The sequence below is a fragment of the Polypterus senegalus genome, chromosome 1 (assembly GCF_016835505.1).
Source record: "Polypterus senegalus isolate Bchr_013 chromosome 1, ASM1683550v1, whole genome shotgun sequence".
In the NCBI taxonomy this organism is placed as follows: Eukaryota; Metazoa; Chordata; class Cladistia; order Polypteriformes; family Polypteridae; genus Polypterus; species Polypterus senegalus.
This window is the reverse complement of record NC_053154.1, coordinates 252,964,066-252,983,215: the sequence shown is the minus strand read 5'-3', so window position 1 is coordinate 252,983,215 and position 19,150 is coordinate 252,964,066. Positions and strand designations below refer to the sequence as shown.

The 19,150-nt window shown below is 40.9% G+C and overlaps 1 protein-coding gene across 2 annotated transcripts in view; it reads right to left on the bottom strand.

Annotated features, from left to right (window-relative positions):
* The window catches only part of hectd2 (HECT domain containing 2), a 177,413-nt gene that overhangs the window by 109,248 nt on the left and 49,015 nt on the right, over positions 1-19,150 (bottom strand). For both annotated transcript variants that reach the window (XM_039771949.1, XM_039771940.1), the window contains exon 2: positions 2,505-2,634. In XM_039771949.1, coding sequence (XP_039627883.1) covers positions 2,505-2,634 — 130 coding nt within the window. The remainder of the gene's footprint in view (positions 1-2,504; positions 2,635-19,150) is intronic.

Below are 19,150 nucleotides of genomic sequence, written 5' to 3'. Positions count from 1 at the left end.
CTGTAGTGAGAGTAAAGATGCAGGTTGAGGATACCCTGGAGAGGTGGAGATATGCTTTAGAGAGGAGAGGAATGAAGGTCAGTTGGAACAAGACAGAATACATGTGTGTGAATGAGAGGAAGGTCAGTGGAATGGTGAGGATGTAGGGAGTACAGTTGGCAAAGGTGGATGAGTTTAAATACTTGGCATCAACAGTAGAGAGTAACAGGGATTGTGAAAGAGATGTGAAAAAGAGATTGCCAGCAGGGTGGAATGGGTGGAGAAGAGTGTCAGGAGTGATTTGTGACAGATGGGTATCAGCAAGACTGAAAGGGAAGATCTACAGGACGGTAGTGAGACCAGCTATGTTATATGGTTTGGAGATGGTGGCACTGACCAGAAAGCAGGAGACAGAGCTGGAAGTGGCAGAGTTAAAGATGCTAAGATTTGCACTGGGTGTGACAAGGATGGATAGGATTAGAAATCAGTACCTTAGAGGGTCAGCTCAAGTTGGACGGTTGGGAGAGGCGAGACTGCATTGGTTTGGTCATGTGCAGAGGAGAGATGCTGAGTATATTAGGAGAAGGATGATAAGGATAGAGCTGCTATGGAAGAGGAAAAGAGGAAAGCCTAAGAGAAGATTTATGGATGTGGTGAGAGGGGACATGCAGGTGATGGGTGTAAAAGAACAAGATGCAGAGAACAGAAAAATAAGGAAGAAGATGATCCGCTTTGGCAACCCCTAATGGAAGCAGCCGAAAGAAGAAGAAGAAGAAGAAGAACTCATAGAAGTAATTAATGTGCAACTGATAAAGCATGTCTTGGCTTGTATGTTCTGTTATAATCAATAAAAAAACAAAGGTAATTGGTCCTGTAGGATCCAGCAGTCAAAACACAGTAACTCTCACAATTTTCTGACAGTGAATCAGCAAAAGCTAAAGCTATTACAAAAATAAGACTAAATTCCCAATGTAAAGCCTATTTAGGTACAATGGGGTAGTAATTTATACAAATTATTACAAGCAGCAGGATAACAAACATACATTTTCAATACATCAGTTCATTTTATAAGACATACATATGGCAAAAAGGTGGTTCTGTAACTCCTAAAAAACCAAATCATTGTACGCCACATAATCACATAAACATATATGATCAACAAGAATGGGGAAACGAGAAATTTTAAAATAAAAATAGTATCAATAATAATGTGAACATGCAGAGCTAAGGAGCTGAGGAATGACACTGGAATGATATCAATCTACTTCACCCAAAGAGTAAAGTTAAATGGATTACTGGATTCTAACATTGTTCTCTAGAATTCAGTTGTTTTATTTGAATATTTGGAAAGACACAAAGCTTTACCCCATTACTGACAATAAGTGTAAAGGCTTTTTCATATAAAGGCTTAAATAGTCAACTGTTTTTTGCATTTAATGCACACATCCACATGCACTCAAGACTCTGTACATTTTCAGACTGTGCATGGAGACCGAATACTCAAAGAAAATCCACTTGAACAGAGAGAGAAAGAAAGTGCTAATATCACACAAACAGTGGCCAGGATGTGTTTCAGTCCAGGTCTCTAGGGTATGAAGGAAGCAGCACAAACCACAGTGCTGCCCTCATATGCATAATGCCTATGGAAATATGTTATATATGTTATATACAGTATGCTGTGTTGCTCTTTCTGAGTTTCTGTAAAGCACATTGAGCATGGGAAAGGCAGTATATAAATGAAATGTATAATAATAATAATAATAATTATATTATTATTATTAAGCTATTATTAAGCAACTGTGACATGATTTGGTTGTTATTTGAATGACCGCATTTGGAGGAGCAATACATCCAAACTGAGAGCAAATATTTTGCAACTTCTTTGTTTTTTAAACTTTGTGCTTAAATACACCACAATTAAACGGGATGTCCTGGTTGGAACCTCAAAATTTGTAATGACTTTTGTTCTTTCTATTTACAAAACAATCACTCTATCAAGTGATGCACATAATCATGTAGTGAGCACCTTCAAGGCTCTATCAAAACAAGAACAACTCCCACCCAGGTTGAAGTAATGTGGTCGTTAACTCAGTTTTCTTCTTTATCCACAGAACTGAGAAGCTGGCACATGAAAATGTCTGATGTCAATTTTAGGAGCAGTCTGGTAGCCCAGCCCCTTCTGCATCCTATCTTTGGTTTGATTCTTTTTTGAACTTTTTATTTTTTTACATTGGTTATTAATTAAATAGTGTACCACACATTTTCTTACACAAGCCAATTTTCCTTTCCTTTTTTTACACACAATTTAGATTAAATTAATGTATTGGAGTTAAAACTCAAACTTTGAATTTAAAAAATCCTGACAATTATTGTTAAATCCCCCTTTAATATCAACTCAATAATTATGTTAAAGCAGATAAAAACAATAGAATGCAAGAGCTGTTTACTGTCTTATTTATTACAAAGGTGGTTATTAAAATTTAAAAAAAAAACCCCAAACTATTCTTACACATTTAATTCCTTACCATTTTTACTGCTGGTCAATGAAAGCTGTGTTGAGAAATTCCTACTGTTAGAGGCTTCCTTTTTCTGATTAACTGTTGAAATAAAGCTGCTAAAACTTGAAAACTGACACTTTGTTCCTCTGTCAATACCCTGTTAAGAAGGAAGAAAGAAATGCCTTTATTTGCAATCCAGATAATAGACTAAAAATGATAATAACTGACTAAACCAGTGTAAAACAATCCAACTATCAATATACTGCCTATCTATGCATCCACCCATCAAACATTTTATTAGCCATCTTTATCCACTGTCGTTAACGCTACCCAAGTAGAATTAGGTGCAAAGACAGAACAAGTCATGCAAAAAATGAAAGCTTATCACTCTGCACAATCACAGACTGAACACTCACAGTAGGCTGAACAAGCAGTAACAAATAACCTAACATGCTCGTCTTTTAGATATGGAAGCAAACTAATATGGACATGTTAAAAGATAATGTACTGTATATGCAAACAACACAAAATACCCACTTCTGATGCACATTCTAGTTTGGCTAATCCACATATCACACCTTGACAAACACATTTTAAATTAGAAGGCTCACTTGACAACTTCACTTATCAGTACCACAGGCCCACAGGTCATACAATTTTCATCAGGATATTTGGTAACACAGTTTATTGCTGAGGGTCAGTAATTTATAAACTGCTATGACACTAGCATCAATTTACATATGAATACAGTGCATCATGGTCAACACATCTAAACTGTGTGACATTAAACATTAATAATAATAATAAGGATTGTAATTTACTTTCAGATTTGGGATATACTATATGCATTATATATGATATCAAAAGCAGTATACTTTCAGATTTGGGAAATACTATATGGATTATGTGTGATATCAAAAGCAGTATTTTATAAAGAAAAAGCTTCATATATAACACTGCCTGGATTTTAGTCATTTCAAAGTCTGAGGTAGGCTGAATTTTCTGACTGCTTTGGCACTGGACATGCACCTGGTAAATGTTTAATGTTCACATGGATATTCTGGATGAATAGCAGGAGTTTTCTTTTTTGTAATGTGTTGTTGCATGGCAGCACTCGGGCCCCAATTTGAAGTAGCCCATTGGGTAGGCGCGTTGAAAATTTTGCATCTCCGGCATGATGATCATCTTCCTCTGCTGTTGGAGGGGCTGCATAAACTCTGCATTTCAGTGCCAGCATTCTCTGAGGTGCGCAGACTTGTGACTGGCCAGATCTCTGTAAGCGGATACATCTTTTATTGGTCTGGTCGCTCTGATGGCTGTCATACTCAGGGAGTAGCTGTTGCTGTAGTGGATCGGCTCCATCCAATGGTATCCGATGTCACTCCTTTCAACAAGCGTATTATGAGACTCAGATTACGGCACTCTCTAGGTGCCTTGTCTGTTGTCTCAGACAATGAGCGAGACATTTTATTCACAACTTTTCTCGGTAGTTGATGGATACCCGTGAGGTGACTCTGGTCATGGGTGACTGCAATGCAACCGCTGGCACTGACAGGGCTGCCTATAAGGACTGTCTCGGTCCCCATGGGACTGATGGCCTTGGTGAAAGTGGCTCCACGTTCCTTGACTTTGGAAAAGGTCAGGGGCTGCGAATCGCTGGATCCTGGTTCCAGCACCCTGAGTGGCATCGTTGGACTAACTCCAATACTGGTGGTGTGGTGAAGGATATTGATCACATACTCGTGGCCAAACTCTAGAGGCTCTTACAAGACTGCAGGGTTTACAGAAGTGCCCAGTTTGTGAATTCTGATCACAGACTTGTTGTTGCTACAACTCTACCTTAGGTCCAGTTGGTTACCACCAACTAGGAAAATGAGGCTGAACCAGCAGTGGCTATTTTAATAAATAATCAATTAGCTGGCTCATTCTCGATGGGTGCATGCTGCCGCAGCTGCAGGGAGTTTGTGGAGTAATTGGGATGAGAACACCTGCATGTGAAGGTGCGGTCTTTCTGAATTGCTTCATCAGCTTACTGCAGTAAGCGACTGAGACATTGCGCCCACGGAGCCTTAGAAGGAGCCAGCATGAGAATTATCAGGGAAGGAAAAAGGATGAGAGAAAATGAAAATAGGTTAAAGGATGGCAAGAGGGAAGGTAGAAGGTGGAGATCTGGTGTAAGTGAATGCAAGGAAGGTGTGGAGAACACAGACAACAGTGAGGAAGTTCCTCAAAGCACGTAAATATATGGCACTTGGGGTCTGACTCAGCTGGAGTGGCCATAACACTGCTCAGTTGTAGCACGGCTGCAAGAGAAGGAGAGGCTGAGAGAGGTGTTCAGTAGGTGGTGCTATGGACCACAGTGACACAAGCCTGGCAGTGGAAGTCAGAGGCTTGATGAGGTGCCTGTTTGGAGCCAGAGAGGGTCAGAGCCTAGGTGTAGCATTGTAGGTGGGATGAACTGCTGGATAGGTGACTCCTTGGTTGCAAAAACTCACTCTGGTTTAAGTCAAGGAGACAGCCAGGTTTTAAATGACTGCATCGGTAGCTCAGGATTTTAAGGACAGTTTCTTGCCTCAAGTTTTTAACCTCATTTTAATGGAATACTTATTTGATTGGATTTTAACCTCCACAGAGAGACCTTCTTTTTATTGGCTATTTTACAGTGCATTTCTTGAACACTGTTTGGTTTGTTTGTTTTTAATAAAAGCACTGAACACTGTTACACTATTCCCTTGCTTGTGGTTTTTTTTCCTCATCTGCTCAACTCATCCTGATCAGGACTAAAGAATGTGTTGGGTACAAGAGGGAGCGTGGAGCCAACCTGCACTGTCACAGGCCCAAGAAGTATCTTTCATTAGTATGCTCACTACTTCAGGTATTTCTCTTTATTTTTAGGATATGAAAGGTGGTCTGAAGCAAGCTTTTCTCAAATAGTACTTTCATCACAAAAAATATGGTACTGTTCAATACAGTGAAACATGAATTATGGCAAGAAATAAAAACTAAAATTTTCAGCCATTAAAGTTTAGAGTTTGCGCTGTAGTAAGTGATCTTTTTTGAATGGTGAGTCGTTCGTACAGTGTTCATAAATCTTTGCCCATCAACTGCTACATTTATAGGTAGACCCCACAACGCAGCTGAGAGGATGATAAATTAAGGGCACCCTCAAATAAAATAGATGGTTTGTGCAGTAATTCTGCACTTATATCTGCCATGGATGTGCATGGGCTCAACTTTGAGCTTGCCTATGAGCAACAGGATTTCCAAGGCAAGCAAAGTGCATGTGCAAAGTTGCAACTATGAGCGCCCTCACTACCTGGGTTTCTCCATTAGCTTATTTTTAATTTCCTTTTTCTATTGTCTATTTTTGTTTTCTGTTTCATAATGTTTATTTTATGCGTTTTATTCTGTTTGTTTATTTAGCATCTACAGGTGTTCTGCTATTCTCCTATGTTCTTTGTATTTTGTGGATGAATCTCCAAAAGATAAGGCCTTTTTTCTATAATAGTTTAGGGTTTGTCCCCAGCCTTACAAAGACAGGCAGTTTATTGAAATGCACTCTTTTGGGTTTTTGAGGTTTTGCAAGTATTGCATTTGATTGGTTATATATATACTAGCAAAATACCCATGCTTCGCAGCGGAGAAGTAGTGTGTTAAAGAAGTTATAAAAAAGAAAAGGAAACATTTTAAAAATAACGTAACATGACGTCACTGTTATGAGTGTTTCTGTCATCAAAGATTTGATTATCATTATTTCTTTCAATCAGGCTTGTATTTGGAGGACGTGTTGTGTTCAAGTTACATACCGTGTTTGTCATCCGTTGTAAAGATAACAGGTTTCATTCATCGAAGTGTTCACTACCCAAATCGCTACTCATGAATCTAAGATGTTTAACAGGCATTCCCGGTATTAACTTGTGGATTTGCCTGTGAATATTTAGCGGCAGCATGTCTATGAACTTGTGGAATTGCCTGCGAGTATTTAGCGACAGCATGTCTATTAACTTGTGGATTTTTCTGCAAGTATTTGGCGGCAGCGTCACAAAGTTGTTTTCGTCTAGCTGCATCAGAAAATGTACCACGACGTCTGACACGCCTCCTTTTTACTGTTTTCTCACAGCTTGGATTGCTGCTGTCATAATCGGTTTCAGTTTCATGGATTGTTTCAATTACAACAGTATTTGCACTTGGCATCTGTCAAGCGTTGTAAGCATACAACTGGCTTCATCGATAACTTCGGATCCAGCTTTTGAGAGTTGAAACATTCATAAACATCAAAGTGTCCACTACTCAAATCGTCACCTGTGAATCTAAGATGTTTAAGAGGCATTGGCGGTTCTCCAAAGGTGTAAAATATTTGGCCATTTCAGTACACTTGAAAGCGACAACTGAACAATTCAGCGGCAGCCATCAACTCACATGCAGAAGCATAGGTGAAGGGCTTAAGCATTTCACTCTTACAGTGCCCCTGTGTAGTATAATTATCTCCTGTTCTGTCATCAGTCCACACCTTGAACCTGTCCCAGTCATTCAATACATAAGACACAATGTTCCTCCGGATATCAAGATTGAGCCTGATATGGCCGTGCAATATGTAACACAGAGAATGTTAAAGGCAGGCAGCATCTCCGGGCATGGAAACCACTCAGTAAGTGACAGTTCTTTGATTGATGGTGATCACCTCGATAGACATGTTACGGTTGTACGACCGGTCTCGATAGAAAGGAAGGGAATGAAGAGACAGGAGCGAAGTACAGCCTTATATGGGTAGGCAGTCAATTACGTGGGAGCCGTGGGGATGGGGGATGCAATATAGGCAGGCAGCCAACTATGTGGGAGGCGTGGTGATGGGGGACGCAAAGTCGCAAGGAAATGGGTACTTGAACACTAAACTAAGTCTAAAATACCTACACAATAACTATAATCATAATAAACAAACAATAAAACAGCGGAGAAGCCGTAGATTGAATAAAAAAGCTGCAGTTATCAACAGGGATGCGTGAATACCATGGCGAAGCAAAGATGGGAATGAAGAGACCGGAGCGACAGACGGCCTTATATGGGCAGGCAGTCAATTACGTGGGAGGCGTGGAGATGGGGGACGCAATATAGGCAGGCAGCCAACTACGTGGGAGGCGTGGTGATGGGGGACGCAACGCCGCCTCACACGGCGACCAAGCTGCAGGCTATGGACACATTTATGTACGTAAATAGGATTCAGTTATGACCGTTATGCTTAGAATTTCGAAATGAAACCTGCTTAACTTTTGTAAGTAAATCTGTAAGGTATGAGCCTGCCAAATTTCAGCCTTCTACCTACACGGGAAGTTGGAGAATTAATGATGAGTGAGTGAGTGAGTCAGTGAGGGCTTTGCCTCTTATTAGTATATATATATATATATATATATATATATATATATATATATATATATATATATATATATATATATATATACTCAGCAAAAAAGAAACGCCCTCTGACTTTCAACTGTTTTACTTTCAGTAAACTTAATGTGTAAATATTTGTATGAACACTAAAAGAGTCAACACCATAAGACATAAACTAAAAATGTTTCACAATGTATCCCTGAATGAAGGGAGGCTCAAAATCAAAAGTACCAGTCAGTATCTGGTGTGGCCACCAGCTGCTTGAAGTACTGCAGTGCATCTCCTCCTCATGGACTGGACCAGATTTGTCAGTTCTTGCTGTGAGATGTTACCCCACTCTTCCACCAAGGCACCTGCAAGTTTCTGGACATTTCTGGGGGGAATGGATTGATCCAAATCGATCCCGCTCCAGGGTACAGGCCTTGGTATAACTCTCATTCCTTCGACGATAAACACGAATCCGTCCATCACCCCTGGTGAGACTAAACCGTACTCATCAGTGAAGAGCACTTTTTGCCACTCCTGTCTGGTCCAGCGAAGGTGGGTTTGTGCCCATAGGCGATGTTGTTGCTGGTGACGTCTGGTAAGGACCTGCCTTACAACAGGCCTACAAGTTCCCCTTGGGATTAATAAAGTATCTATCTATCAAGCCCTCAGTCCAGCCTCTCTCAGCCTATTGCGGACAGTCTGAGCACTGATGGAGGGATTGTGTGTTCCTGGTGTGACTCGGGCAGTTGTTGTGGCCATCCTGTACCTGTCACGCAGGTGTGATATTCAGATGTACCGATCCTGTGCAGGTGTTGTTACACGTGGTCTTCCACTGCGAGGATGATCAGCTGTCCTTCCTGTCTCCCTGTAGCTGTCTTAGGCGCTCACAGTGCGGACATAGCAATTTATTGCCCTAGCCACATCAGCAGTCCTCATGCCACCCTGCAGCATGCCTAATGCACGTTCACGCAGATGAGCAGGGACCCTGGGCATCTTTCTTTGGGTGTTTTTCACAGTTGGTAGACAAGTCTCTTTAGTGTCCTGCGTTTTTAGAACTGTGACCTTAAATGCCTACTTTCTGCAAGCTGTTAAGGTCTTAACGAACATTCCACAGGTGCATGTTAATTAATTGATTATGGTTAATTGAACATGCATGGACAACATTGTTTAAACCCTTTACAATGAAGATCTGTAAAGTTATTTGGATTTTTAAAACATTATTGTTGAAATACACAGTCCTGAAAAAGGGACGTTTCTTTTTTTGCTGAGTATATATATATATATATATACATATTATGTACCACCAGGGTGCCAGCTGCCCTAATCTGACAAAGAAGCAGGCAGACACGAGTTTGCCACACAACACACCTTTTAATCCACAGCACCAAGTACCAGCACACAATGCTCCTCTCCTCTCCTCCTCTCCTCTCCTCTCCTCTCCTCTCCTCTCCTCTCCCAGCAAGCTTCGTCTTCCATCCTCCCAACTCTGGCTCCCCGAATGGAGTGAGGCAGCTCCTTTATTCTGATACTGGGAGTGTTCCAAGTGGCTCATCAGCATTACCAGGAATCACTCCCAGGTGTGCTGAAAGTCCACTGTAGGGCTTTGCAGCTCCCCCTGGCGGCCCCCATGGAATCCAACAGGGCTACACCAAATTCCATCTCCCGGGATGCCCTGCGGCAATCCGAGGTGCCATAGCTGCCGAAGGGGACTGCCCTCTAGCGTCCCAGGGGAGGTATTGCCTCACCAACACACTCTCCTGTGGTCCTTCCAACCATACATTAACTTATTTTGCTCTGCTTCTTAGGATTATTCTTTTGGATTTCGTATTGTGACTCTTTTGAAATATTTTGTTATTTTAACAGATTCTTGTGACCAAACCCTTTATTTATAAAGATTCTTTGTGGAAATAATTTTTGCAAGCTGGTGTTATATGATTTTCCCTCTTGTGAAGCAAATTTATAATTATATTGAAACTTTTAAAGATATGCTGAATTTTTGAATCCCCATTTGGCCCAGTTTGAGCAACAAAAAGGTTATTGCCTAAAAGTGTTGCCTTTCCAGGGCAGGCTGATAAGGATACTGGCCTGCTTTTGGCTCAGTTTTGCCTCAGACCTTTCACATTTATGTAATGCCTTACTGTTCAAAGAACTGCACTCATTAGATCCCACCTTCTCAACTATGATGGGTAGAAATGATGATTTTCATTTCATGATGTTTTATGTTGTGTGCAGTGTCACTAAAACAAATAAATGAAGAAATAGTTAAATAAAGAAATACACAACAAAAACATTTAATAACATTTAATATCAGTATGTTTCTTTATCACATTTCACAATAATTAATTAATTTTTTTCCAAAATATTTCTCTGTAAGAGGTAGCCTAGGTGTACATTTTGGAACTGCTCATTACAGAAATTGTTATAAATAAAACAGGAAAGAAATGTCCAGCTCCATTTTTTCCTTTATGTGGTACTAGCCATCTACTGCTGCTTCACCCGCGTATTATTGAAATAGGACAGTGAGGAGGGCCCCGCCCAGCTCTCCACTCCTGTCATCACTTCCCCCCTCCCCTCGGCCCGCAGCCTCTGTTTCAGATTAGCGCAAATATATCGATCGTGCAAGTGAACTATGATTCTTAGCGCAATGAGAGAAGTCACAAAATCAACTGGAATGTTCAAGAAAATTATAGAAAAAAAAATCTAAATCTGTTAAGTAGTTCTCTCATTCGCCAACTAAGCGGAGTTAAGGTTACGGCCTGAGGCAGACGCGTGAGTGAGGAGGGCCCCGCCCCCCTCCCCGCAGCCCGATGAGTCGCTCTCGGATTTGCACTAATAAATCGGTACTGCAAGTGAACTATGATACTTAGCACAATGAGAAAGTCGCAAAATCAATGGAATGTTCAAGCAAATTATTGAAAAAAACCCAATCTAAATCCGTTAAGTGGTTCTCTCGTGAAAAGTGCACAGACATACAAACAGGTCTAAAAAACTATAAAAAATGTCATGCTTGGGCCATGAAATTTTTAAAACTGTTTCTTAGCGAGCACCTATAGGCCAAGGGTACATTCCAAACTTCAAGTACTAAGTCCTCATGGTTTGGGAGATTTTGTGATGAGTGAGTCAGTGGTATTTGGCTTTTATATATATAGAATAGATGTATTAAAATCTTAACCAACTCATACTAAGAGTGAGCTTTGCTCAAGTTAGTGTGTTTATCATACAGGTTTTTAAAGATATTGTGACAGTGTATCTCTTGATGTATAGAATATGTGAATTAGTTAGTATACAATGCATCCGGGAAGTATTCACAGTGCATCACTTTTTCCACATTTTGTTATGTTACAGCCTTATTTCAAAATGGATTCAATTAATTTTTTCCCTCAGAATTCTACACACAACACCCCATAATGACAACATGAAAAAAGTTTACTTGCAAATTTATTAAAAATAAAAAAAATGAGAAAGCACAAGTACATAAGTATTTACAGCCTTTGCCATGAAGCTCAAAATTGAGCTCAGGTGCATCCTGTTTCCCCTGATCATTCTTGAGATGTTTCTCCAGCTTAACTGGAGTCCACCTGTGGTAAATTCAGTTGATTGGACATGATTTGGAAAGACACACACTTGTCTATATAAGGTCCTATAGTTGACAGTTCATGTCAGAGCACAAACCAAGCATGAAGTCAAAGGAATTGTCTGTAGACCTCCGAGACAGGATTGTCTCGAGGCACTAATCTGGGGAAGGTTACAGAAAAATTTCTGCTGCTTTGAAGGTCCCAATGAGCACAGTGGCCTCCATCATTTGTAAGTTGAAGAAGTTCGAAACTACCAGGATTCTTCCTAGAGCTGGCGAGCCATCTAAACTGAGCGATCGGGGGAGAAGGGCCTTAGTCAGGGAGGTGACCAAGAACCCGATGGTCACTCTGTCAGAGCTCCAGAGGCCCTCTGTGGAGAGAGGAGAACCTTCCAGAAGGACAACCATCTCTGCAGCAATCCACCAATCAGGCCTGTATGGTAAAGTGGCCAGACGGAAGCCACTCCTTATTAAAAGGCACATGGCAGCCTGCCTGGAGTTTGCCAAAAGGCACCTGAAGAACTCTCAGACCATGAGAAACAAAATTCTCTGGTCTTATGAAACAAAGATTGAACTCTTTGGTGTGAATGCCAGGTGCCACGTTTGGAGGAAACCAGGCACCGCTCATCACCAGGCCAATACCATCCCTACAGTGATGCATGGTGGTGGCAGCATCATGCTGTGGGGATGTTTTTCAGCGGCAGGAACTGGGAGACTAGTCAGGATAATGTACAGAGTCAGCAATGTACAGAGACATCCTAGATGAAAACCTGCTCCAGAGCGCTCTTGACCTTAGACTGGGCCAACGGTTCATCTTTCAGCAGGACAACTCTGTGAATGTCCTTGAGTGGCCCAGCCAGAGCCCAGACTTGAATCCGATTGAACATCTCTGGAGAGATCTTAAAATGGCTGTGCACTGACGCTTCCCATCCAACCTGATGGAGCTGATGGAGGTGCTGCAAAGAGGAATGGGCGAAACTGGCCAAGGATAGGTGTGCCAAGCTTGTGGCATCATATTCAAAAAGACTTGAGGCTGTAATGGCTGACAAAGGTGCATCGACAAAGTATTAAGCAAAGGCTGTTAATACTTATGTACATGTGATTTCTCAGTTTTTTTATTTTTAAATTAATTTGCAAAAACCTCAAGTAAACTTTTATCACGTTGTCATTATGGGATGTTGTATGTAGAATTCTGAGGAAAAAAATTAATTTAATCCATTTTGGAATAAGGCTGTAACGTAACAAAATGTGGAAAAAGTGATGCGCTGTGAATATTTTCCAGATGCACTGTATATACTGTAGCTTTGCCATGTGTTGTTTGAATTGCTGGTGTGGTAAATGGGTATGATAAATGAACGCTACCTTTCTCAGACTGTAAAATATTACACTTAACATCTATCCTGTTGTTTTTAAAAGACAAGATTGGATATGTTACTCCAAAATACTCACTACTGAACTATTACAAAACAATGCCAACATTTAACACCCAATGTTGCCAGTGTGTTTATGCATGGCAAGTATATTTAGACAAAATATGATTATTTTTCCTTATCATATAGATAGCTGCTTAACTTTGAAATAAACAAAATTAATTTAAAAAGATTAGGATTAGGTAAATGCAGTTATCCTATAATGGAAAAGAGGGCTACACAATGAATATATAAATACTGTGGTATAGTATTCCTTAACATTTATTAATGTAATGTTTAGTAAGTTCACATATGTGTACAGAGCAATGAAGACAGAAGCCAACTACAGGGTGTGTCAGGTTTCATTTCTGAAAAAGCAGATGGCATTCAAAGAAAACACTTATGTAAAAGAAACCCTCAGCTGTATTTCAGACTTAATGCATTTACAAAATGAAGCATTATATTTAAATCTATTTTCCATTATCCTTTTATTATCCTAAAGGCTTGTTATAATAAAAAAACATTAATACACTACTTCTAATTATATTCTACAGGCAAAACAACGACAAGTAAATTAAGTTTACTAAAATTTTTACAGCACTATTACCTATAAAAAACTATAATTACCTTGGGCAAAAGCACTATCATTAAGATTAGGAGAAAAGGGAGCTTGTAAATAGAGATTATTGTCAGGGCCTAAATTTTGTCTTCAATGGAAATGTTCCCCATGTAAATACCAACTGGTGGAAATTGTATTATGGAACATATTCTTTGTGGGATTTATAAAGAATATGATCAACACTGACTACCAGATATATCTTAACGTGTGTACATACCAAATTCATTCACTAACATTTTGTGTTTGGTAAGTGAAAAATAAACTCCCAAAACTGCCAAAAATACTAATAAAAATGTAGTTACTAGGGCATTAGACTTTAAACCAAAAAATCTTTGGCTTAATCTCTGGCTCTGACTTGCTGTGCGACGCTGAGCAAATAAATTAACTTGCCTATAGCCCAGCTGTAAACAATATTTGAAAAAACATATAATGTTTCCTTGCCTGCTAAGATATGTTGGATAAAGGTGTTAGACAAACATCCATAATAATAATAAATGTCAAAATCCAAGTATTATGTTATCAGTCCAATGTGAATTAGTAAATACCAAAATTATTCAGGGTACTTTCATTTACAACATTTCTCTTATAAAAATTTCTAAAAATCATGATTGTAAAAACACATATTTCAAATCAGCTTTGTCACCACCTTTCTTTCCCAACTTTTTCACATTTGCTGTTGTGAGTTTTATATTTGCACTAGCAAAATACCTGCACTTCGCAGCGGTGTGAAGTACTGCCATAAAATTTTTATTACAAAGAAAAGTAAACCTTTTTAAACTGAGGGAAAATATACCAATAATTATTTGTTACGGATCTCTTTTTATACCACGTTGTCAGTTCAGCCCTCCGGTTGTAATATGACCAAGCTGTGCGCTAAGCTTACTCTTGAGCATGCAATGTACAGTTGGCCATGTGAAAAGCAATCTTGCCTCAAATCTCACAGCTTGGATTGCTGCTGTCATAATCGGTTTGAGTTTCATGGTTTGTTTCAATTACGACAGTATTTGCAGGATTTGTTGTGTTGAAGTGACATTCGGCATCTGTCAAGCATTGTAAGCATTCATCGATAACTTCACATACAGCTTTTGAGAGTTTAAACATTCATAAACATCAAAGTGTCCACTACTCAAATCGTCACCTGTGAATCTAAGATGTTTAAGAGGCATTGGTGGTTTTCCAAAGGTGTAAAATATTTGGCCATTTCGGTACACTTGAAAGCAACATCCGAACAATTCAGTGGCAGCCATCAACTCACATGCAGAACCATAGGTGAAGGGCTTAAGCATTTCACTCTTATAGTGCTCCTGTGTAGTATAATTATCTCCTGTACCGTCATCAGTCCACACCTTGAACCTGTCCCAGTCATTCAATACATAAGACACAATGTTCCTCCGGATATCAAGAGTGAGCCTGATATGGCCGTGCAATATGTAACAAAGAGAATGGAAAAGGTAGGTGCCATCTCCGGGCATCGAAACCACTCGGTAAGTGATCACCTCGATAGCATTAATGGAGGTACGGTTGGAACGATAAAGGAAATGGGTACCTGAACAGTAAACTAAGTCTAAAATACCTATACAATAACTATAATCGTAATAAACTAACAATAAAACAGCGGAGAAGCCGCATTAAAATGGCTGCAGTTATCAGCTGGGAGACATGAATCCCGTGGCGAAGCAAGAAAGGGAATGAAGAGAGACTGGTGCGACAGACGGCCTTATATAGGCAGGCAGCCAACAACGTGGGAGGCGTTGGGATGGTGGACCCAACGGCGCCTCACACAGCGACCTAGCTGCAGGCTATGGACGTATATATGTACTGTGGACGTAACACGGACACAAACAGGCAGACATGTTGTTTTCCACCACCACACGTTTATTTACAAAACTATTTACAATTCAGAGTGCACACAAACCCCAAAAGTCCTGGCCACACAATGCCTTATTCTCTTCAGGCCGCCTCCTTGCCTCCTCCAGCAAACTCAGTCCTTCCTTCTCTCCCGACTCCAGCTGATGACGGAAGGGAGGTGGCCCCTTAAATAGCAACCCGGATAGGCTCCAGCTGCTTTCCGGGCAATCCCCTGCGGACACACCCCCGGGTGACGGAAGTGCCGGCTGCGCACCTGGAAGCCCTCCGCGTGTCCCCAGTCTTCTTCCCTCCAGCACTTCCTTGTGTGGCGGAAGTGCTGAGGTCCAGGGTTCTTCAGGCACCGGGTCGCCGCCTGTCCCCCAAAACAACCAGGGCGGTCGCCCCCTCATGGTCTGGAGGAGGCACAAGCCCTCCTCTGGTCCTCCTGGGCGTCCCGGCTGAGCTCCACCCCCAGCCGCATGCAACAGTGCCCCACTGCCAGCGAAGACACGTCGATCTGAGCGACACGTCCCGAGAGGGCAGTACGTCCCCAGAGTGGGTCCTACTACATACCCAGGGCCCCTCACGGCACCCTGGGACGCACTACTTCGGCACCCCTTTTGAGGCTGTCGCGCCCCTCCGGTCTGCACCGCTCCACCCCCAGCCGCATGTGACAGTACGTAAGTAGGATTCAGTTAGTGTTGGGAACCCGCATACTAAATTTCTTGAAGATGGGCCCATAAGTAACAAAGACCGTTGGAAAGTTCAGTATGGCGGTCGACAGTGGCATCATACCACCAAAATAAGTACGTACATCGGTTTCGTTTAGTGCAGGGAAGCCACCTACCAAATTTCGTAAAGATGGGGCCATAAATAAGAAAGTTCAACATGGTGGACGTTGTCGACCGTTATGACCGTTACGCGTAGAATTTCTAAATAAAACCTGCTTAACATTTGTAAGTAAGCTGTAAGGAATGAGCATGCCAAATTTCAGCATTCTACCTAATTGGGAAGTTGAAGAATTAGTGATGAGTCAGTCAGTCAGTCAGTGAGGGCTTTGCCTTTTATTAGTATAGACTAGCAAAATACCCGCGTTTCGCAATGGAGAAGTAGTGTGTTAAAGAAGTTATGAAAAAGAAAAGGAAACATTTTAAAAATAACATAACCTGATTATCAATGTAATTGTTTTGTTACTGTTATGAGTGTTGCTGTCATCAAGGATTTGATTATCATTATTTCTTTCAATCTGGTTCGTATTTGGAGGACGTGTTGTTATGAAGTTACATTCTGTGTTTGTCAACCGTTGTAAAGATAACAGGTTTCATTCATCGAATGCCCAGAGGGGACTGGGCAGTCTAATGGTCTGGAATCCCTACAGATTTTATTTTTTTCTCCAGCCTTCTGGAGTTTTTTATGTCCACCCTGGTCATTGGACCTTACTCTTATTCTATTTTAATTAATGTTGACTTATTTTATTTTCTTACTGTGTCTTTTATATTTATATTCTTCATTATGTAAAGCACTTTGAGCTACTTTTTGTACGAAAATATGCTATATAAATAAATGTTGTTGTTGTTGTTGAAGTGTTCACTACGCAAATCGCTACTCGTGAATGTAAGATGTTTAACAGGCATTCCCGGTATTAACTTGTGCTAAACGTACCATGGTGTGACGTAAACGGAGCTGACTGTAAAAAGGCAAGGAGGCGTGTATTTTGAACGAAAAGGGAGAAGACAGCAAAGGAGCAGAAAAGTGATAAGAAAAACTGTTTAAATAAAGAGCTAGGAAGGTGAAAGAAAAGAAGCAGCCAGCGGTAAAGCAAGTAATACTTCGAAATAAGGATGGTTCAGTGCACGTGGAGGTGTAACAATAAGATTGTTAAGTCTTATGATAATGTTCCCGCACGGAGGATTTAGAGAGACCTACTGGGAGAAGTATAATCTGAACCTCTCTACAGTTTCATTTATTTTCGGGTTGTAATGTTCATCAAATTTATGCATCATCTGGTCCAGTGGCGGACCATGCATTTCACATCTAGGCCTTCAGTAGTGCTCCGTCTGAATCAACCCGCCCCTCAAAAACTAATTTATGGTTATAAAAACCATCTTAATATGCAGAAATACAGTATAAAGAGCCGCTGCATCCCAGATAGATAACTCCTGTAGCCACAATAAATGCCTTTATTGAATAGACAAATCAGGGGTGAACAAGTTCCTTTCTACTGCAGCTACAGCCGTGACACACATAAAAAACATCAATAATAACTCATAAACTTGCAATATTATTTAGGAAAATCGCAACATTTTACTCACCAAAAATTCGGATTATTTGTAAACAAAATTCATCCACCTCTCTTTCCTCAAAAACAGTTCAATTACTCTATCGTACATATTATCAGTGCGCTTCAGTTCCATCAAAAAGTCCCTTTCTATCGCCATCGAAGGTAATGCTGAAAGTCGAACCTGCCCTGTCGTATTTCTGGCATAAGTTTTAATTCGCTTTAGGGCTAAAAATGTCCACTCGACAGAAGCAGTGTACACGGGAATGGTCACCACCAAATATACCAATGTGAACAACTGCCCCATACTCTCATTCAGATTTTTCTGATGAAGGAAGTCAAGGAGATAGATCAGTGGGAGATTTTCCTGCAAAATCATCCATGGCTTACATTACAGTCAGTTCTGTTTTTAGCCGTGGCAGATCAAAAACTGCTCCGTGGCTCTTGTGTTAAACTGGAGAAGGCTGCATGCGGGAAATTTTTCTTATATTCCCGAAACATCTGGGGGTCGAGGAGAGTGACAAAAATCAGTTTTTCGTGGTCTTGAAATCTGGTCTGTGTCTGGCAAATAATATTGTCCAGAATCCTGCCATGGAGTTGGCGGTAGTGCGCGCGAGGATCTTGCGCTCTGAGCGCCTGCGGTGCGTTCAGTGGCCTTGTAGAGTTCCTCATATCGGCTTCTATCCAGTCAATGGGTCTGAATACAGTGACGTTGCCGTATGCCTGCTAGAGGGCCCCACTGACACCAACTCAAAATATGATTGGTTGAAGCAACAGTTTAATCGACATTTATTCTGTGTTAGAGAGCATGCAGAACGGATTGTGAAGGCCTCTCTGCCTGGCAACAAATGATGGCTGAAATGTGATTGGTTAAATGCTTTAATATGAAAATACATGTCTGGAAGCAGCACAACCATCGGAAAAGCTATGAAAGGAAGCGGACAGACTATTTGGAATTATTTAATAAGTATTCATGGACAAAATATAATTAACATCAGTTTGTGATTCAGATATTTTTTTAGGCCAGCAGAGAAGGCCTTGCGGGCCCTGACGGCCAACCACTCAAGCTCATGGTTAACTCATCAGGTCTTACATCACTGGTCAGCGCCTGACACAATTCTCTGCCGCTCTCTCCAATAAGATAACGGAATAATCTGACCTTAGTGTGCCTCCGGCATTGCAAGTTTTGTGTATAATGTGAACTCATCCTTCCATGTTCTCCATGACTTCGCCAGGTCTTTAGCATCGAGGCTTTATATCCTGCATCTTCTCATTAAACTTGTATCTCGCGAATATCTTGTGCGATCTTGCGATGTCCAGGGCTTTATTTAATTTTAGCTCAGACCCGGCACTTAAAAGTTTCTCTCGTACTTTCGCTGAGGGAGGGTTTCAGCAGTAGCTGCTCTTAGGAATATGCTAAGCACAGTCCTTCACCCGCGAATATTTACCTTATATGGGCAGGCATTCAATTATGTGGGAAGCGTGATGATGCGAGATGCAACTCCGCCTCACACGGCGACTGAGCTGCAGGCTATGGCCGTATACAGTATATGGACGAAAGTAGGTTCC